Source organism: Leuciscus leuciscus, assembly GCF_965113295.1.
Source record: "Leuciscus leuciscus genome assembly, chromosome: 15".
NCBI lineage: Eukaryota > Metazoa > Chordata > Actinopteri > Cypriniformes > Leuciscidae > Leuciscus > Leuciscus leuciscus.
In genome coordinates, this window is record NC_138739.1 from 40,563,719 (window position 1) to 40,583,169 (window position 19,451).

The 19,451-nt window shown below is 37.9% G+C and overlaps 1 protein-coding gene across 11 annotated transcripts in view; it reads left to right on the forward strand.

Annotated features, from left to right (window-relative positions):
- LOC309475376 (uncharacterized protein) overlaps positions 1-11,561 on the forward strand; it is a 140,977-nt gene extending 129,416 nt beyond the window's left edge. For 10 of the 11 annotated variants that reach the window (XR_014197616.1, XR_014197617.1, XR_014197618.1 and 7 more), the window contains one exon: positions 9,826-11,561. Coding sequence is in view for 2 of the 11 variants with exons in the window: in XM_082138151.1 (XP_081994277.1) it covers positions 9,826-9,905 (80 nt within the window). In the remaining 9 variants the exon portion in view is untranslated. Of the gene's footprint in view, positions 1-1,299; positions 2,748-9,825 lie in introns of those variants that run through there. The other variant, XM_082138152.1, reaches the window with a different exon arrangement.
- The last annotated feature ends 7,890 nt before the right edge of the window (positions 11,562-19,451 follow it).

Sequence of the window (19,451 nt, forward strand, 5' to 3'; positions counted from 1 at the left end):
ATCCACACAGTTCCAACATTGTTTATCATGCAAAAATGTACTTATTTCTACACTGGAAAGAAATTCAAACATTGTACCTTTAGGGGTACAACAACTTGTCCCTTGTCCCAGTACCCTCAAAGGGGAATATTTGTATCTTATCTTACCTTAAGGGTACTCCTCTGAGGAACTAATATGAAACTTTTAGGGATAAAAAAAGGGTACAAAGGTGTCATTTTAAGGGGTCTATCTTAGTGACAAACTGTTGAACTCATAAACTCAACACATTTTGCACATTATTTTTTTCTGATAGTGTAAATGCCTCTTGAATTTATATATTCACAGAAGCCAATCATTCACCACACAACCACACAAGCATATATTTATCCTGTATTTAACCCATATTTAATTCAATCTGGTTTGTATACTCATGTTGGCATTAAAGTCAATGATGTGACTAAATGTTTTTATTATATCTATTCAATTATTCAAAAATACATTACAAATATTATTCACACATATAATGACTTACCTATACCTCTTTTAAGCAACATGTTTTTAATTTCCATATTAAACATTTATTTAGATATGTTCTGGGTTAATGAGTAAAACATGCCAAGGGTTACACAACTGTTCTTATATTGCAATGAAGAAAAAATCATTAAATTCTTAATATGAAAACTTTATTAAGGTTCTATAATGACCGTTTTTATTACTAATCAAGGTTATTTCATGTTGTGTGACTGCCCAACAACCTAAGGATATTTATGAATTAATAATTAATGATATTTATGCAACAACAACAAAAAATACATAAAAAAAATATATACAAAGCCTTTTGAAAACAATGACTATGTGTACATTTAAATGTATTTAAGTTTTAAGGAAAATATGTTATTACTTTCTACTTGATGGTTACACCACATGCCATTTTAGAGTTATTATGATAACTTCTTGAAAATGATATTATAAATTTGGTCACATAAAACCAACATTTGAATGAACTTTAACTAGAGTTTTAAAACCTTTTGTCTAGACATTCTTGAATGTCATTGATCCATTAACCTAACTGACCCAACAACCTGACAGATTTGCATCATCAACAAAACATGTGAGAAGTGTTTTCATTCATTTATCCTAACCATGCACAATTATGTGGTTAGTTGCATATTATTGTTTGCATTTAGCATTTCCCCTTCACTTGTGAGCCAATTTGAGGTCCCAACCGACCAGTTGAGAACCACAGCTGTAGTAGATGAGCTTTTACACAAGATTAACTTTTATTTGTTAAGAAAGTCTAAGGTATATTGTATCCTTTAGTTTCAGTATCACGTTCTGTCCTGGTGCACGAAGGATAAATGTTGGACGCCACTGCCAACAGCCCTTGTATGAGCTCGTCAGGGCGGCCATCGTTAGCAGGAGTTGGTAAACAGAGCGTGGAGTGTGAGGAAGGGGGGCAGAGGTGCCGAAAGACGAGACGGCAATAGTGAAACTCAAGCTTGTTGGAGTTGGGAAGGGGGTGGTTGTTTGACCACCGGGATGAGCGATGAGTCGACGCTCCCATCAGAAAGCACTGCCACGGCAACTGCGCGGATTCACTAGGTGTCGTCTAGGCAGGTAATTCATCAGCCCATGCCGGGGCTGGGCCTCCGAAAAACTTCCCATGGTCACTTCAGAGTGCGAATACGTAATGAGCTGGAGGGCTCCACATTTGCCACGGCTGATTAGACGAGAACAATGGGCCCAAACAGAACTGGCAGCCCTCACAATGGGGACTGGAAAGCCTCAAGGCGTTGCCTCCATATTTCTAGGGTAAGAAGAGAGAGAGAAAAGTGAACAAAACTGTAGTTTATAACTGTCTGCTCTCTTTTGGATGGCTGTTGAACATGTACGACGCTTTGTCACTGGACTTCCGAGAGTGTGTATGTGTGGTAAGGTTGCGCTCAAAGGCTGAAGAATGATGGGGGAACAATGTTTTGTCAATATATTTTAATTAATAGACAGAGGAACCTACAAACTGTAGCCATTTTTACAATAAGATTCGGATCACGATTATTAAAGTTAACTAAAACCAAGACCATAAAAATTGTTACTTGAAATAAATAAACATGAACTCAAAATAAGTATTAAGTATTACTTTAGATTAGGGTCCAATTCTCACTATTAACTAGTTGCGTATTAGCATGGATGCTACTAGGATATTGGCTGTTTATTACTTATAAAGCACAATTCGCCCCAAAATGTCTAGATATGGAATTCTTTGCCCATTTCTATCAGCGGCAGATGAAAACGAACACAACCAGTCGTTTGATTTGAGGTTTCATTCATGTCAGTAGCAGAAACTGTTCAGGACGAGTTGAAACAGTCAATAAGTATGAGCAATATTAACAGGGATTTAGCGAACTCCACTAATACTTAAATAAAAAGTGTCATTTAATCCCAATGAAATTGTTCAATTCTTTTCGTACTGATTATTTGTGTGCAATATTAACATGCTGTTTATAGCTATAGTGCATTTAAATTAACAGTCCTTTTCTGACCGACCAAAAAAAAAACCACAAAAAAAAGTGATAATCTTAACTAAGCAATTTGGCCTGGAAAGAGATCAACGTCATTAGTGTCTTTTGTTTGACAAAGAGGAACTGGCTCGTGCAGAGCGCTCAATCTCCACAGTAGGCATATCTCTTTGAACACACTCTATGAAATGAGTTTCTGTATCAGTTGGAGACAGTTTCGCTCTCCACTTTAAAAATAGAGATGATGGGAGGGAAGCCCCTGGAATATTTATTGGGAGGGAGGGAGGGAGGGAGGGAGGGAGGGGGGGTGGGGAATAAATCCACAGCCCGCTGACAATTTTCTCTTTTTTGGTCACATGTTCTTCCCGTTCATCACTGTTTTTCCAAGTGCTTAACGGTATTTACATATTATTTCAGTGTAGTGCGGCAGATACGCGCGGTGGCGCAGCCCAGCAATGAGCCGCTGAAAGAATTCACGCTTAATTGTATTTCATAAATCATATTGGGAACCCCTTCAGAATAAGCTTCCCTGTAACAAAATGATAAAATGGCCAATTATGAGAAAATTCCAGGGTCCTTAATTTACTAAACACACTCCGGAGAGACTCTTTTGAGAGCAAAGATAGACTCCTTGTTGAATTGTTTTTTCCTTTAGTAAATGGAGTGGCTTTACATTATACGACTAAATAAATGATCATTGGTGCTTGTTTTAAATGCTTTCTCTGAACATTTACACTCACAACATCCGTCACTGTGACCAACTGACCACTATTGACCTTCCCCCTTCCATCAGGAGGATTGGGCCTAAACTAGTGTTTGCAGTCTAAACTATAGTCTTTTGAACGCAAATAACTGGAGTGATAGGTAGAGATAGCAGCTCCATCACTCTCAGAACTGCTCAAATTCCTAATCAGAGTATTTGTTTTAGGTTTTGCAGGTTCTGAGTAAACCTGTGGACCGAGTCCTCCTGATCTGTCGTCTCCCGAAGGGCCAGATCTGCACGCTGGGGATGGCAGTGCCGGCAAACTTGCCGGATCAACTTTGACCTCTCAGTAAACGCATGCGTTGGATCCAGGCTGCATATGGAACTCACTTCTGTCATTTTGTTCTCTGACTCCTTATACCTAAAGAAACTCAAATCCATGTTTATAATAAAAGATATGTAGTAATACTTTATTTTGATGGTCCTCTTCTGTTGACTATAACTAACTTTGCACCTACATTTTAAATAGCAGTCATTAGAGTATTAGTCTACTAATATCTGCTAAGTCTTTATTGTGATGCTCCTCACAGACATTCAGCTGACTTACTTTGCAACTACATGTCAACTAATCATGAGTAATTTCTCTTTTTGACGCCACAAAGTCTTGTTTTTTGTTTGATACATCAATGAGATATCTTTATTTATTTTATTTTTGAGATAGAAGTTTAATGCACTTCATATGTTTATTCAAACACAATAAAGTTGTATACGTTTTTATTTTTTTTAACACAAAATAAAACCATCCTTACAGATTTATATTCTATTGATTTTTTAAGTACAATCAACTTGGCTATTTAAGTCATTTCAACTTAAATTACATTAATCTTACTTTTAAAAAATGAGTTGAATCTTGTATAACTTACTTTAAATAACTTTATTTTTTTTTATTTTTTATTAATTAAAATAATGTTAAAACATATTATAACATATTGGTCATAAAATGTTTAGAGTGTCATTAAACTTCAGTAGATCAATTGAAGCTAAATAAAAACTTGAAAACAAACTTCTAAGCTAAAGACAGAGAAGCTTTTAAATATTAATTTTTTTTCAACAAAAAGATAAAGGGACTCAAATAAGTCTGTGAATTGTTTTTGAATTGATTCCCTAAACCTAATGAACTGATTCGCTCAAATCAGCTGCCCTTTTCAAGACTATTTAGGATGGTTTAGGAGAGTGTTTGATTATCTCATTCAGCTGGAAAGCTTGTGTGTGAAAGAAAAAGATGCTTTGTCATGCTGCTCGTTGGAGAGAGAAAAGGAGTTTGATACTTTTGTTAGTAATACTCAATCATACTGTGGACTGTATACATGACTTATGTTCAATGGTATGGAAATAAAACAATATATTTAACAACTTTTTGTTTTTCAATTATCTTAATTTTAGGGCTTTTGTGAGCAAATATTGATAAATGCAATTAATAGTTTATCACTTGACAGTTGCAAATCAAGTATTCAACAATGTGTAAACAGTAACAGGGTCAAAGACATATAAGAGTGTTCATGATAAAGAAAAGGAAACAATATTTTAAAAATATGTTGTATATATATGTTGGTTTTTACATGGTTTTGAAAAACGTCTATACAATTTTAAAGAAACATTTAAATGTAATTAAAAAGTAAATGTAAAACAAATACCTTGAATAAATGTATACACATCTTATTTGTTTTTTACTTTTAGAATTTTTTTTCTTCTTTACAAATATTATGAATGCTAAATGTCATTCTGTTTTTGAGGAATCGCACCCCATGACATTTTATTTGCTGAACTAACCTGTCATTATAAGAGATTTGTCAATTTTTGTTTCTACATGTTGGTTGCACCACATGACTTTTACTTGGTGGACAAAAGTTTTCAAATATTAATAACAAAATGTTTGTTTTCTAAGTAATACTAATAAAAGACAATGCCAAACTTTATACCAATGCCAAACTCTTACTTTATAAGGTTTTATTTTCAAGAATTCCATTTCTTATGGACAGTTGCATAACCCTGACATGTTTTAACATAAAAAAAAATATTTAGATTGTTTAATTGAGAAATTATAGCATGCTGAACATAGTAAAGGTGCATTCAAGTCAATGAATTCAAGTATGAATTGCATTTTTAGATATAATTTGCATTTTGATTAGACCTGATCCAAAACATGTCATTAAAACCCATATTAATCAACAACTATTGTAAATAAGTGTATATGCCTTAATGTGTTAGAACTCTGCCTTAAACTGCGCTCTACTCTGTAAAACAAATATTAATAAGTTATGACAACATATGTTTTTACATTGCTTTAACTCATCAAAATAAGTTAAGCAATTTTCAAAGTTTTTATAAGTTACACAAGATTCAACTATTTTTTTAATGTCATTTAAGTTTAAATGACTTAAACATCCAAGTTGATTGTAAGATTGAAAATTTAAGGCAATCTTTATAGGCAATATATCAATGTAACTTTTGTTTTTACAGTGTATGTAAATGAGGACAGTTTATGAGTCATAATTAATCTTAGTGTAGGGCGTCCCACTGGAATACAATAGAGTAGGGGAAGGTGTAACTGTAGAGCTCTTGTGCAGTATCAGTGTTGCAGGCCTGCGGTGCTGAAACTCTCTCTCGCTCTCGAAGCTCCCAGGCCAGCGCTGTGCTCTCCGCATTCAACTCTCTCTTTATTTAAACACAAAGTGCTGTGACACGCTGCTCTCCATCAGCTTCCACTGCTTCCTTTTACCACTACCTGCATTCATATTTGGGCACATTCTGCCGTTTGCGGTCACTTCTCAAGTACTTTTTTTGTGAGAAAGGATATCACCTCACATAATAACCGAGCATCCATTTGCGACAAGAGTGGAGAAGGCCCTGACAAACCTGAGCTCCATCCGTGTTAGGACCAGATTGCACTCTACGTTTTCCCAGGTTAACACCGAATGTTATTAAAGCAAGTTGACCGTGGGGTCAGCCCGAGAGCGGCCCATGAAAACAACAATTAATTTGGCATGGAGGTGTAATGGGATGATCTCCCGGCAGGGCCGGATCCATTGTTCGACTGGAATTAACCGTGGCAGGTCATGTGTCACTGGGCACTGACCTCAGTCCATTCACTAGCCCACACTTGCATTAGCCATGGCCCGGCGAGGGGTCAAACACAGTTACAAGCCAGCCAAACACCCCTCCCAACACACACACGCACACAAAACACACACTGCCTTCCAGTTCCTGGCCACTCCGGACCGTTGCTGGACTTGCCAAACAAAGGAATGGCATTACCAGGAAGGGATATGTGACGGCATCCAGGCCACTCGCACTCATCTCCCAAATCAAGCTTTTTGAAAGTGAAAAAGTAAAGTAACTTTTGTTGTATGCATCGTGGCATTTTAGAAATGAAATGTCCGGCGTTAAAAGTGCGTTTGGTTTTATCCGAAGCAGATAAGCGTGTTTCTCACAGCGTTTCATTGTGCCGGTTGTAGTATGTGTCGCAGCAGTTTGGAAATGTCCAGTAGGTGGCGCTAAAAGTGCGTTTGGTTTTATCCGAAGAAAGATGAACGATATTATGACAACATCATTACGACGATTGTTTAAGGTGTTTGGTTTTATAACCAAAATGGTGGTTTCATAACGCACAAAAAAAGGGAATTGTCCACTGAGTGGCGCTAAAAGCACAGTAGACTCATCCTAAACATCTGAACGTTTATCCTGCAACGTTTTATCACGCTGGTTGCACGGCTTGACATTAACTTTTTCGCTCACCAGCCACTGTGGCTAGTGGTTTTCCAAAGTTACAAGCCAATCAGCATTTCCACTCGCCATAGTTTTGACATCGATATCATGGGGGAAAATGCCATATATGTATTTTTAATATTATCTCATAATTATCTCATCACTTTAAGGCCTGACGCACGGACCCTTTATACTGTTACACAAGCGTTTTCTTTCTCAACTGTTTACATTCACTAAAAACAGAACTGACTGTGTTTACGTGAATACTCGCCATTTTGACATTATTTTGTCTGGATTTGACTGTTAAGGCGCAATAAGCAACGAAAATCGTGTGATTGAATGAGTAAAACTATGTGCAATATGTGCTGAAATTCAAGCCATGTAACACCAAAAATATTCATCCAGAGCAAATGAAACGAGTGAGTGTATGGAGGCGGGTTCGCGTGTCAACTCGCCGTCGGAGAAATCGTGAGAGAGTGAGAAAGCACAGGTGGTATTGGGTATCTATTCTGCGGAGAATGAGTATTAGAAGCATTTCAGATATTTCAGTGCTTAATTTTACGTTTTTTCCCATTTCGCATTATGTTGTCATCTCCTCCTGTGCAACGGAAGATGGCAATATGTCTGTGACACCTTTGAGTGAATCATCACTTATGAAGGTGCATTTTCTCAGAGAAGAGTGTTTTAGCACGTTCGCTCTGACATATCCGCCACGGGCCACCCATCAGGACGGCTTTATGTTGTCCGTATGTTGCTGTTATTTCGCCGTCTCCCTCAGGCCCGGCTCAAAGTCGCTGACTTCATTTAACGTCAGTCACCCGAGGCGCGAACGGCTTCGGCGCATGTGGGGGATAGTAAGAGGTGGTTAGCGCGCTAGTACACCTGACAGATGCGCAGTGCAACTGTGGCATGTTCGACAAACATCTGATCCCATAGCCTCGGGCCACAGATACCACAGAAATGTGTTGTGTGGATGACGGACAGTTATGCAAAATGACTTTCGTGCTGGTACTCCTACTTAGCATACATCTGGGATGTGACTGCGGGTATTTGTTATAGAGCGTTTCACAGGTATATCATCCATATTTAAACACAAGCAAACAACAGCTGCAAGTTGCTGTTGCACATTCTCATCCGTTGTGATAGGCAGACTTCAGGAGACTGGAAGTCTCGTTCTCCATTAAGTGATTGGGTGTTGAGTGGGTGGAAAAGGCCGAGCCGAAGCCCCAAAGCTCAGCGCCTGAATTAAAACTTCAATCCCCCATGTAAGACTCAATTTCATCCGTGACCCGACATTATACAAATGAGAAGGGAACTGATAGATGCCTTCTCTATGGAGTCCCCAAGCTTTCGGCCTGCGATGGGGGAAGGGGATTGACCCGACTGTGAAACAGCAAGAGAGAGTTTGAAGGATCCCTTGAAACACTTTCATTTTGTAAAGCGTCAACAAGATATCCGGAGTTAAATTATCTCTCCCACAAACGGTTTGATAGAAAGAACCTTCACTTTCAAACTGAGACTCTTTTGGACTATTTTCACCTTTGATCCAACCCTTGATTGTGATTCATAGCGTATTATTTGATTCCTCAACCATGGTATACTTCAATGTGAAGATTAGCAGCAACTGTTTACTTCTAACACTAGGTGATGATTCGTTCATGTTTTGCCTGGATTTATGAAGCACTTGCATCAGGTGTGTGTTGTAACAGCAATGATTAATGTATTATATTATAATTGGCAAATTATACATCATTAATAGTGGTTCGTTCCACAGGTTAGGATTGCTTTCACACCACATTTGAGTTTTGGGAACAGAACGAAGAGCTCTATGCATGTTAATTAAATATATATTTTTATGTAGAAAAATCATTTTATACTGTGTGAGGAAAATATTAAGTGTGATACTGTAAAGATAACAAAATTAAATTGTAAACTGTATTAAAGCAATTTGCAAATGATTTAAAGTATATTGAAATGTATAGGATATTATTAAAATAAGTATTTTATGCTCAGCCAAGGCTACATTTATTTGATCAACAATACAGTAAAAACAGTAAAATTGTGAAAAATTATTGTAATTTAAAATAGCTTTGTGTGAATATATTATAAAATGTACTTTATTCCTGTGATCACTGAATTTTTAGCATCATTACAGTCTTCAGTTTCACATGATCCTTTAGAAACACACACACACACACACACACACACACACACACACACACACACACACACACACACACACACACACACACACACACACACAAATATATATATATATATATATATATATATATATATATATGTTTGTTTGTATGTATGTATGTATGTGTGTGTGTGTGTGTGTGTGTGTGTGTGTGTGTGTGTGTGTGTGTGTGTGTGTGTGTGTGTGTGTGTGTGTGTGTGTGTGTGTATGTGTGTGTGTATATATGTAAAAAATATATTTTCATGATTTTTTTTCAGAACTTTTTATCTTTTGTCAAATCAACTTAGATAATTAATGTGGTTCAAATAACAATATTTTGAGTTTCTATTTATTAAACCAATCTCCTTCGTTGTATTAACTCAATTTTTTTTATTTCAGTGAACTCAAATTTTTAAGGCAACCAGGTAACATACATACATATATATACACACACACACACACACACACACACATACATTAGTTTGAACTGGCAGAATAAACAACCATTGGTGATGTATAATTTCCTGTTATAATTCTATTAATTTCTAAGGCAACTTGTCATTTACAGAAGCAAGTGCAATTGTGCAAGTTAAGGTTTGGCTGAAAGACAAAAACATGAGTGAAACACTGATTGACTGACTGAAGAATAACCGATCATATGATCATCTTGTTGATTGCAGGACAAACGGACACATCATCTGGCTCCTCAAAACGGGTGACAGTGCCATTTGAACGGCACGGAGGAGCCGCCACGAACTGATTCATGCATCCTTTCATTGGCGTGATGACTGGGCATATTCTTTATTCTTATGGACACCATGGGGTAGGACGATGTGAACAGTGCAGACTTCATAAGAGCCCACACAAGATGACTGTCTGCTCTTGACTGAGGAATTGTTCGTGCTATGAAAACTCTCACAGCAGCAAACTGTAAAGACGGAGGCATATCGCTGCCAGCGGAGATCTGATTTGTTGTTCGGAAACAGTAATGCTTTTGCCTTTGACCGTAGTCAATGTCTCTTTTAGGTTCTGGTGCTGGACACGGACAGTTTTGATTGTTTGTTTGTTTTTTTGTCATTATGCACAACCCATTAAATAATGTTTCAAAAAGATAGTATATTAATGATTATTATATAAATGGTGTGGTGAAACCGGTGTTGGTAGGTCAAGGTATCATTCTCTCAATATTAGCATTGTGTCGTCCTCCCTGGAGACGGTTGGATCGGTCACTCAGAGAGTAGCATGTCACTGGAATCTTTGTAGTCGCTAGATGATATCTGGACGGCAGAGGACTACTTGCCTTCTGGCGTGGCCATACAAACTCGATGAATGGAGGATGTCTGGACTCTGATCCAGTAATTTGAACTCCGAATGGACAACAGCATCAAGTCATCCAAAACTCTGCTTGTGGCCCTTAAAAAAGAGGTGGAGAGAAACTACCAACAAGGGGTAAAATGTGTGCTTAATTGTCATTTTCTTTATGCAAAATATGATTTTTTTTCATGTGCTTTTGAGATGATTTTGTATGTTTGGGTGACTTGGACAAAAAAAATTTAAAAATAAACATTTTCAAAGAAAGAAAGAATTGGGATGTTTCAGCCATCATAAACCATGCATAGCAATTCACAAATGGCATTTTCATTAGAGTTATAATGTTTTCAGTTTGTACAGACCTAACAATGCATGCAAGTAAGTAACATATATATCTACTCTATAATTTAAGCACATTGAGCAAGGTCACACGGCACTCTGGTCATAACTTAAATGTCCACTAGGACAGGACTGGGTTTGCTCCATGTTTCTGTTTAATTTCCCAGTTGGAGTCAAAGCTCTTTTTGTAAATGCAGAGGGAGAAAAGGCACACATTTTGGAAACATAAGGGCTGACTTCAGTGCGATCAAGCCAAGATCTCAAAGAGAGTCATGGGAGTGATTCAGTGAGCATATGGCCACACAACCACATCCAGCATCGGCAAATCTCATCCCATTCAAATCTCTTGGGATTATATTCTTGGAACAACAGTAAATATACTGGAAAAAAAGTTGTTTCTTTTTGGTCCTGGGCACCCCCTTTAATTTGATCATTTGATTGACTCTGTGCCAAGAACAACAGCAGCTGTAATGTTCGGGTAAGTCATAAAATGTATCATCCATAATACTGGCTTCTGTAAGTTTGAAAGTACACCAGGCCATGGCAAATGTCTTCAAATAAAATAAAATAAAATTTTAAAAAAAAATTAAATACACTTTATTCTCAGTTCACCTTGACTATATTTGACTGGTTAGCATGGCCAGTTAGCAGTTAGCCTGGAGGCATTCAAAATTAGCAAAAAAAAAATTTTCAAGCAACATATAAATCATGAGTCATGTACCAGCCAAGCAACTACCATTGAACTACTGTATAGATTATTGCTTATTCAGCCAAAAATCTTTTTCTTTTTTTTTTTACTCATGTCAAACTCACATGGCGTATTTTCTTCAGTGGACCAAAAAACATACGATATTTTTAATAATGTTTCAAAAAAATTTTTTTCGTAAGAATACCAATGAGGTCCAAAACTTTCAAGCTCCAAAAAGGATATAAAGGTAGTGTGAAATTAATCCATACAATTTGACTGGTATATTTAAGTCAACACAATTACTTTGTATGAAGAACAGAATTAAATTGATAAATATTTAATTAATTGTGTGTCCTGCAGATGTACAAAGTCATACATGTTCAGAATGATTTGAGGAAAGGATGGTTAGCCTAGTTCGCAACTTGGTGTATCTTATAAGAACTCGTAGACACAATTTTTTCTAATGGTCCTGCTCTGCTTCAGGCTGAGTCGACCCAGTTTGAACCAAGAATCATGACTAAGAAAAACATATCTTGAAGTTTTTAGCCTTGCGTGTATTGACTTGAGCACCATTACGGTCAAACAGGGTCGGCTCGAATCCTAGCAGAACTTTTAGGTCCATTGGAGAAGAATGTGGCTATGAGTTCTTGTGAATTAAACCATGCGAGGAACAGGCATCCTCACCTGTCATTCACCCACACCATCCTTGAGTTCCCATTCATGGAATCCCTCTAATGAGAGTGGAAATGTCAGCTATGATACACTCGGAGAGAAGAAGAGAAACAGGGCATCGTACAAAGGGCTTTTATGCGGCCTGCCTTGTGTTTCCTACACACTTGTATTCTAGCTGCTTTGTGACTTGATTAGTGAATCCTCTCACACATTCTCACATGTGAAAAAGAGCACAATTTGCTTGGGGATTATTTTTAGTAAAGCATTGTTTGTTGTGTGGTGGAGTGGTGTGTTACCCTGAAATGCGACGGATTGGGCTGGGTATTGGAATAGTGTCAAACTATTTAGGAAAACAGGCAAGCATGTGCCAAAACCTGTTTGTAAAACCTAAAGGCACTCCACGTATTATGGTATTGTCATGCTCCTCTAACATACTTTAAAATATAGAAAGGTATAAAAAAATATTATATTGTCATGTTACATTTCCAAAATTACCAAGTTTTTTATTTATTACATTTTTAGCGACCACAATTTCCAGTGTAACTGGTCCTTCTCGAACCACTCCAAGCGGATTCGAAGCAGGTCAACCGGCATAGGAGGCATCCTAACAAAGGATGCAAAAGCCCGCAGCCTCCAACATTAGTTTTTAGTGCGCTTCTGAGGCCAGGAGAGTGAAGTTCCCACTGGTTACATTACACTCACGCCTCTAAACCACACTCCCGTCTGGGTCACGTTCTATGATGAGAGGGATTCGATCCAACATTGACCAGCATGGCAGGTGGATTTGCCAACAAGGATGCTAACAACCACAGTCTCTAGCATCAGTGAGTCTCTTGAGTGCAGGGGAGTTAGGACTACCTTACTAACACTTACTAGTTTGCCTCTATTATACTTACTTCCGCCCCAAACCTCACTACCAACCGGGTCACGGCACCAACGTCACTGGTCCTACTCGTATGACTCCAAGCGGGATTCAAACCACTGTCAACTAGCATGGCAGGTGATCACGCTAACAAGAATGCTAAAGATCATAGACTCTAGTGTCAGTGCACCTATTGAGGACAGGGGAGTGAGGATTACCTCACAGCTCTTACTAGCTGGCCTCTATTATACCCCTCCCGTCCCCCGCCAAAAAATACAAAATAAAATAAAAACCTCTGGGTCATGGCACCAATGTAACTGGTCCTACTCACACCAATCCAAGCAGCATTCGGACCACTGTTAACTGGCATGGCAGGTGTATGTGCTTACAAGGATGCTAAAGACCACAGCCAATAATGTCAATGCACCTCTTGAGGGCAGGGGAGTGAGATTAACCTGACAACTCAAACTAGCTGGCCTGCTTTACACTCACCTCCCAATGTAACTGGTCCCACTCACACTACTCACACCAGTATGGCAGTTGGGCGCCTTAACCAGGATGTTGCCTCCAACATCTGTCACTACTGTGCCTGTTGAGGGCAGGAGAGTGAGGTTCACCTGCACAGCTCTTACTAGCTGGCCCCCCCAAGTGATTCTGGCATCATCACTTCAGGTTGTTCCAGTGAAAGTCAATGGGTACCAGTGTTGTTTTTGGCCCCATTGACTGTACAAAAATAGTTATTCAACGTTCTTCAAAATACCTTATTTTATGTTCCAGTTAATTAAGGAAGTCAAACAGGTTTGGAATAACATGAGGGTGAGTAAATGATGACAGAATTTTTTATTTTTGGATGAACAGCCCCTTTAACCTCATACTGCCAAAGAAAATGCTTAAGCCTTAAAGCTACGTCAATGGATTGGCTGTACACATGGGTTACATAGTTAATTAAGAAGCCTCAACTCTAAATCCTTTAAGTATGATCAAATTACTCCCTTTAGAGACTTTGGAAATAAAACTATGAGATAATAAACCTCTAAATCCAGTGTAAAAAAATTACCAAAAATTGGAGACCTGTCAAAATGAAACCTCCTGAGTGGTATTAAATAAATGAACCTTCTCATGAAGGCCATGATGCACATTGATCAAGTAATGAAGATGTCCATGTGAAGCTAACTGTACATGGCTCATTGTTTGAGAGCGAGTGGATGAGTGAATGGCTGGTAATGGAATCTCCTTCCAGTGATTTCTCAACTACAAAGAAGGAGAGGTGATCTTAGGTGTGACACTGGACATGATCAATCACACACAGACAGTTCCCTCAGGACAGAAGAGAAAGGTCCATCCACCTGTCTCAGGCATCGAGATACGGTAACACATTCTGTGTCAGCTTTAGGACACTTTCTTACACCCGGTTGCTGTTCTTCATCAGTATAGAACAAAGTACAATACAATACAAATGTATTGGCTGCATGTGCATGTGTTATATAGAAAATACAGTAAAAAGTGAAATATAATAATTGAAAATGATTGTTTTCTCTTGTGATATTGTGATCAAAGCTGAATTTTCAGCATCATAATCATATTATTATCAATGTTGAAAACTGTTGTGCTGCTTCATATTTTTATGGGATGTTTTGTTTTTCAAGATTCTTTAATGAATATAAAATTCAGAGGAACAGCATTTATGTTGTGCCATTGTTGTTCTTTTATAGATGTCTTTACAGTAACTTTTGATACATTTAACGTAGCCTATGCTGATACATTTAATGTTTGAGACATTTATTGTTAAATAAAGGCATTGATTCCTTTCAAAGTAAAATCTTGATATATACTGTATATTGTATATAGCTTAAAAAAACTGAATAGAGAATAGACAATAATAGTATGTGAACAGAAGCAATCAGTTCAACATATCTGGGCAGATCTCACAAGAAACATATTTTTTATGTGGTAGCTATGTTTGTTATGATGTTATTATGATTGCGGTTAGGCTAGTTTAAGCCTCAGACGGCACGCCTATAATTCATTCACTGACTGTGAACATAAAAAAAATAGCTTGATCATTTTCTTGATCCAGATTTATAATATGCTTGAATTGATTGATTGTTTTTACGCAACTTTCTGAGTGATGATATAAGTGTTTACTACTTTAGGTCGGAGAGTGGAGTCTGCTTTTCTTTAGCTTATTATATAGGCATTATGTACGCTTCTCATGAGATCTTTTTTTCTTCTGTTGTTGTCTTTTCCCAATGAGCTGGAGGTGAAAAGGTGTTCTGTTCAGTTCTGGAAGCGAGGCCCTGTCTGAGTCTGAGTAAGTGGCTGGATTTTCAACACAATCAGTCCCATGATAGTGTTTCATGCTCACAAGGTTCACCTGTGCTGATGGATAAGCGTGGAAACTGGCCAGGTAAAGAGAGAGAGAGAGAGAGAGAGAGAGAGAGAGAGAGAGAGGGAGGGAGAGAGAGAGAGAGAGAGAGAGAGAGAGAGAGAGAGAGAGAGAGAGAGAGAGAGAGAGAGAGAGAGAGAGAGAGAGAGAGAGAGAGAGAGAGAGAGAGAGAGAGAGAGAGAGAGAGAGAGAGAGAGAGAGAGAGAGAGAGAGAGAGAGAGAGAGAGAGAGAGAGAGAGAGGGAGGGAGAGATGACATACGGGGGGACGACGACGACGTTCACCTGTTCTCTCACCTATCACGTTTGACCTCATCTGCCGCCCACTCTCGGTCTGTATGGACGAGCACGATAACGCTTCTCGGACTATATCTACAGTGTATATTATTCATACCATGCACATTTTCTGTATGGAAATCCCAGATGACCTACTACATTTACCAAAATGTGCATTATACAATCCGAACACACTATATCCCACAATGCAATGCATTTTTGAACTGTGACAAAGGTAGAATCTCTTTTCTTTTACTTGATCAAGTCTTTGACACTTCTATACAAAATTGTACTTAAAAGATTACAAGAAAACCAAACGATTCACATACTAATTTTTCAAAACATCATATATAGTGCTGCGCAGAGTAATCATATATATATATATATATATATATATATATATATATACACACAGACAGACACCAAAATGCAACCAAAATGATAGATTAATTTGTTAATAACTGACCATTTTTATGAAGAAATCTGTACCAAATATCAACACCAAAATGCTATCAAAATGATAGATCATCTGTTATAGACCCTTTTACTGTTTGTACACAATGATGACGGATGCGCGCGCATATTGGCAACGGAAGTATGGCGAGAATCAACAGCGTGTCAAGCTACGCGAGCGGATTAAACAACAGACGCGAGCATTTTTTATTATGTCCTCGCTCCAATCAACACGTGTAATCGCCTGCAGCCACTCTTCTGAATCGGCCGTGATCCTGTCGGAATAATATAAAACTTAAGCCCCTTGGTGGAGTATCGATTAGTGCAACCGTAAACGCAACAACCAGACATTTTGATGCCGGGAAACCGTTTTGATAAACTTTCGGAGTTGCTAACACGTTAGAGCCAGTGGGGAAAAAACACCACGCGCAACTATTTGATCACGTGGGCTGTAAAAGGGTCTATTAAATGAAACTGATGAACAAGAAATCTGTACCAAATACTAAATATCAAACAGCAATGCTACCGAAATGATAGATCAATTTATAAAACTAAATAGGACACTTAAGTGAACTATGCTATCTTTTATGTTTCTAAAGAAGCATTTGCCTTACAAAGCAAGAACATCTGGGATATTTTTTAGAAGGTTGTACATAGACCTCAACACTTGACACAATGGTGACAATCAACAAATATAAAAAGAAGAGCCCTTATAACGACAGAACAACAAGAAATGTTTAAACAAAAGTCAGCAAACAGTAAAACAATATAGCAGCCGCATAATTTTTTCATGTTGCAATGCATGCTGGGAACTCACAAACCCTTAACATTTCTACAATGCTGTTCAACTGTCTGACGAGTTGGTCTAATATTTCATAAACTGCATACTTTCAAGTAATTCACTTGTATTAGTATTTGTGACTCAAAAGATTGGAGTAACCTTTTCTCTTTTGGAAGCTCACTGAACCCCGACTGTCACACAAACATCATGGAAGTTCTGACCAAACCACCTGAAAACCTGCGTGGGGTGTTTTGGAAAGCTCCAGGCCTCTCGTGCCTGTTGTTACCTGTTTGGGATAAACAAACCCCATGGCAGGCAGAGCAGGAGTTCGCCGCTGCGCACCACGCTCGCTCACTAAGCAAACTATCGCCAGGTGTGCACGCATAGAGCCCATCTTCCGTCAGCGTCCTGTCATGCAGAAGATGTTTATCCAATTTGTCAAGATAATCTTTCCTCAAACAAGGCCTGGGCCGAGGCCTCTCAGCGCGCACACACACACACACACACACACACACACACACACACACACACACACACACACACACACACACACACACACACACACACACACACACACACACACACACACACACACACACAGAGAGAGACTGAAAAGCAAGCCGTCTCCTCCAACTTAAGTTCAGAACTAAAAGTAATTATATCTTTCTTAACGGAATTATCCAGCATTTCCCTTCACTTTTCCCTCATTCTCCGCCATATTTTGGAGTCGTTTCATCTGTCCTCGGATAGATCATCCGGCGTATTACACAAATTTAGACTCTTAATGGAGTTGCGATCTGTTTATTTCCCCCCCCCCCCCCCCCCCCCTCTGGATTACTGCTTTATTAATGATGTCAGTTCTACTAAAATATAAAAAGGCATGCAAATTTGCATAAATAACACACAACTCACGCACGCTGACACACACTTAAATTACGGCGTAAGCAAAAAAAAAAAAAAAAATCCTAAAGCTGATGATTTTATAATGGATCTTTTCATTTGCCATGGTGTGGATTACTTTAAACGGATTTCAGAGGAATATTTACATGTTTCATGATTCACAAACTTTATATTTAGCGAGGGGTTTATTTATCAACGGCTATCATCTTAAATAATAAGCGTTATAATACAAGCCTCTTAAATGATGTGCGCTATAATTACACAGCTGTGGCACATGTGCACTTTAACTTTGTGACAACATCTATGAACTTCATGTGGAGTATTTTAAGACTTCAGAGAGCCAGAGATGACAGTCTCAAGAAATGAAGTGATCCACAGAACTAGTAATTCTGCAGTTGGTTAGGTCGCACACAAATACTTTAGTATCGAAAATTAAATAATAAATTACAAAATGTTGATTACTGAAGGCAGCCTGGCACACAAAACAGATTGAAAACAATGCAAGAAGCAGACCTTTACGCAATCCAGTGGAAACAATCCTAAACAAACAGAACAGGAACAGTGATAAGAATCCAAAGAATTTCAGATCATGGATAAATTGCTGGAACTAAAATGACAGAATTTTCCATTAAGTTTATTTGGTTATTCTTTTTATTTATCTAATTTAATGTATTAAAAATTTGTTTACATAAAAAAACAAACATTTAAATGTACTTTTTAAAATTTTAAATCTATTCCTAGTTTCACAATTTGTTATATATAGTAATTTATTTTAAGATTTAAAGAAAATTCCCCTGTCTGCCTTTGGTTAGGAAAACAATATTCATGTCACAAACTCATGCCATTGATTGAACAAACACACACACACACACACACACACACACACACACACACACACACACACACACACACACACACACACACACACACACACACACACACACACAAAGACAATTCTGAAACTATTTGAAGTTTTGGCGGATTGGCGGCTAATTTGTCTGAATTCATACAATCCATCCATACATTTTTGATCAATCTGTTTACACTCCACTAACTGATGCTTACTGTTCTTCTAAAAATGGTATGTTCCCAAATCACACCATCCAAATTCACACAAATCCATCAAGTCACATTTTCAAAAGAGATATATCAAATGTCTTACTATCAGTTGACTGCTCTGTGAGGGACAGTATACCATTGAAAAGTGTAACACACTTCAATTCTATCAACAGCATTTTTGTTGAACACTTTGACTTCCTTAGTGTTTCAAACCAGCATTGATGTTACAGTAAAGGCCCGTTCACACTGAGAATGATAACTATAACGATAACTATATTAGCGTCCACACCAGCGGATGATATCGTTCTGTTTATTTGAAGAACTTGCTGCAGTTTTGTCGCCTGCCGCTTTAAATGCTCGAGCTCGTCACGGCAGGATGGATTCTGATTGGCTGTGAATGTTTTTATCGTTCATCAGCTGGATAAAATCGTTCTGAAAGTGATTCCAACTATGTTGTTTCTCTGTGACATTATCGTTATACTGGTGATGTGGACTCTGCTATTCTTCTATATGTAGAATGATTTTTAGAACTATATCTTTATCATTATCACTAAAGTTATTGTCCTTGGTGTGAATGGGCC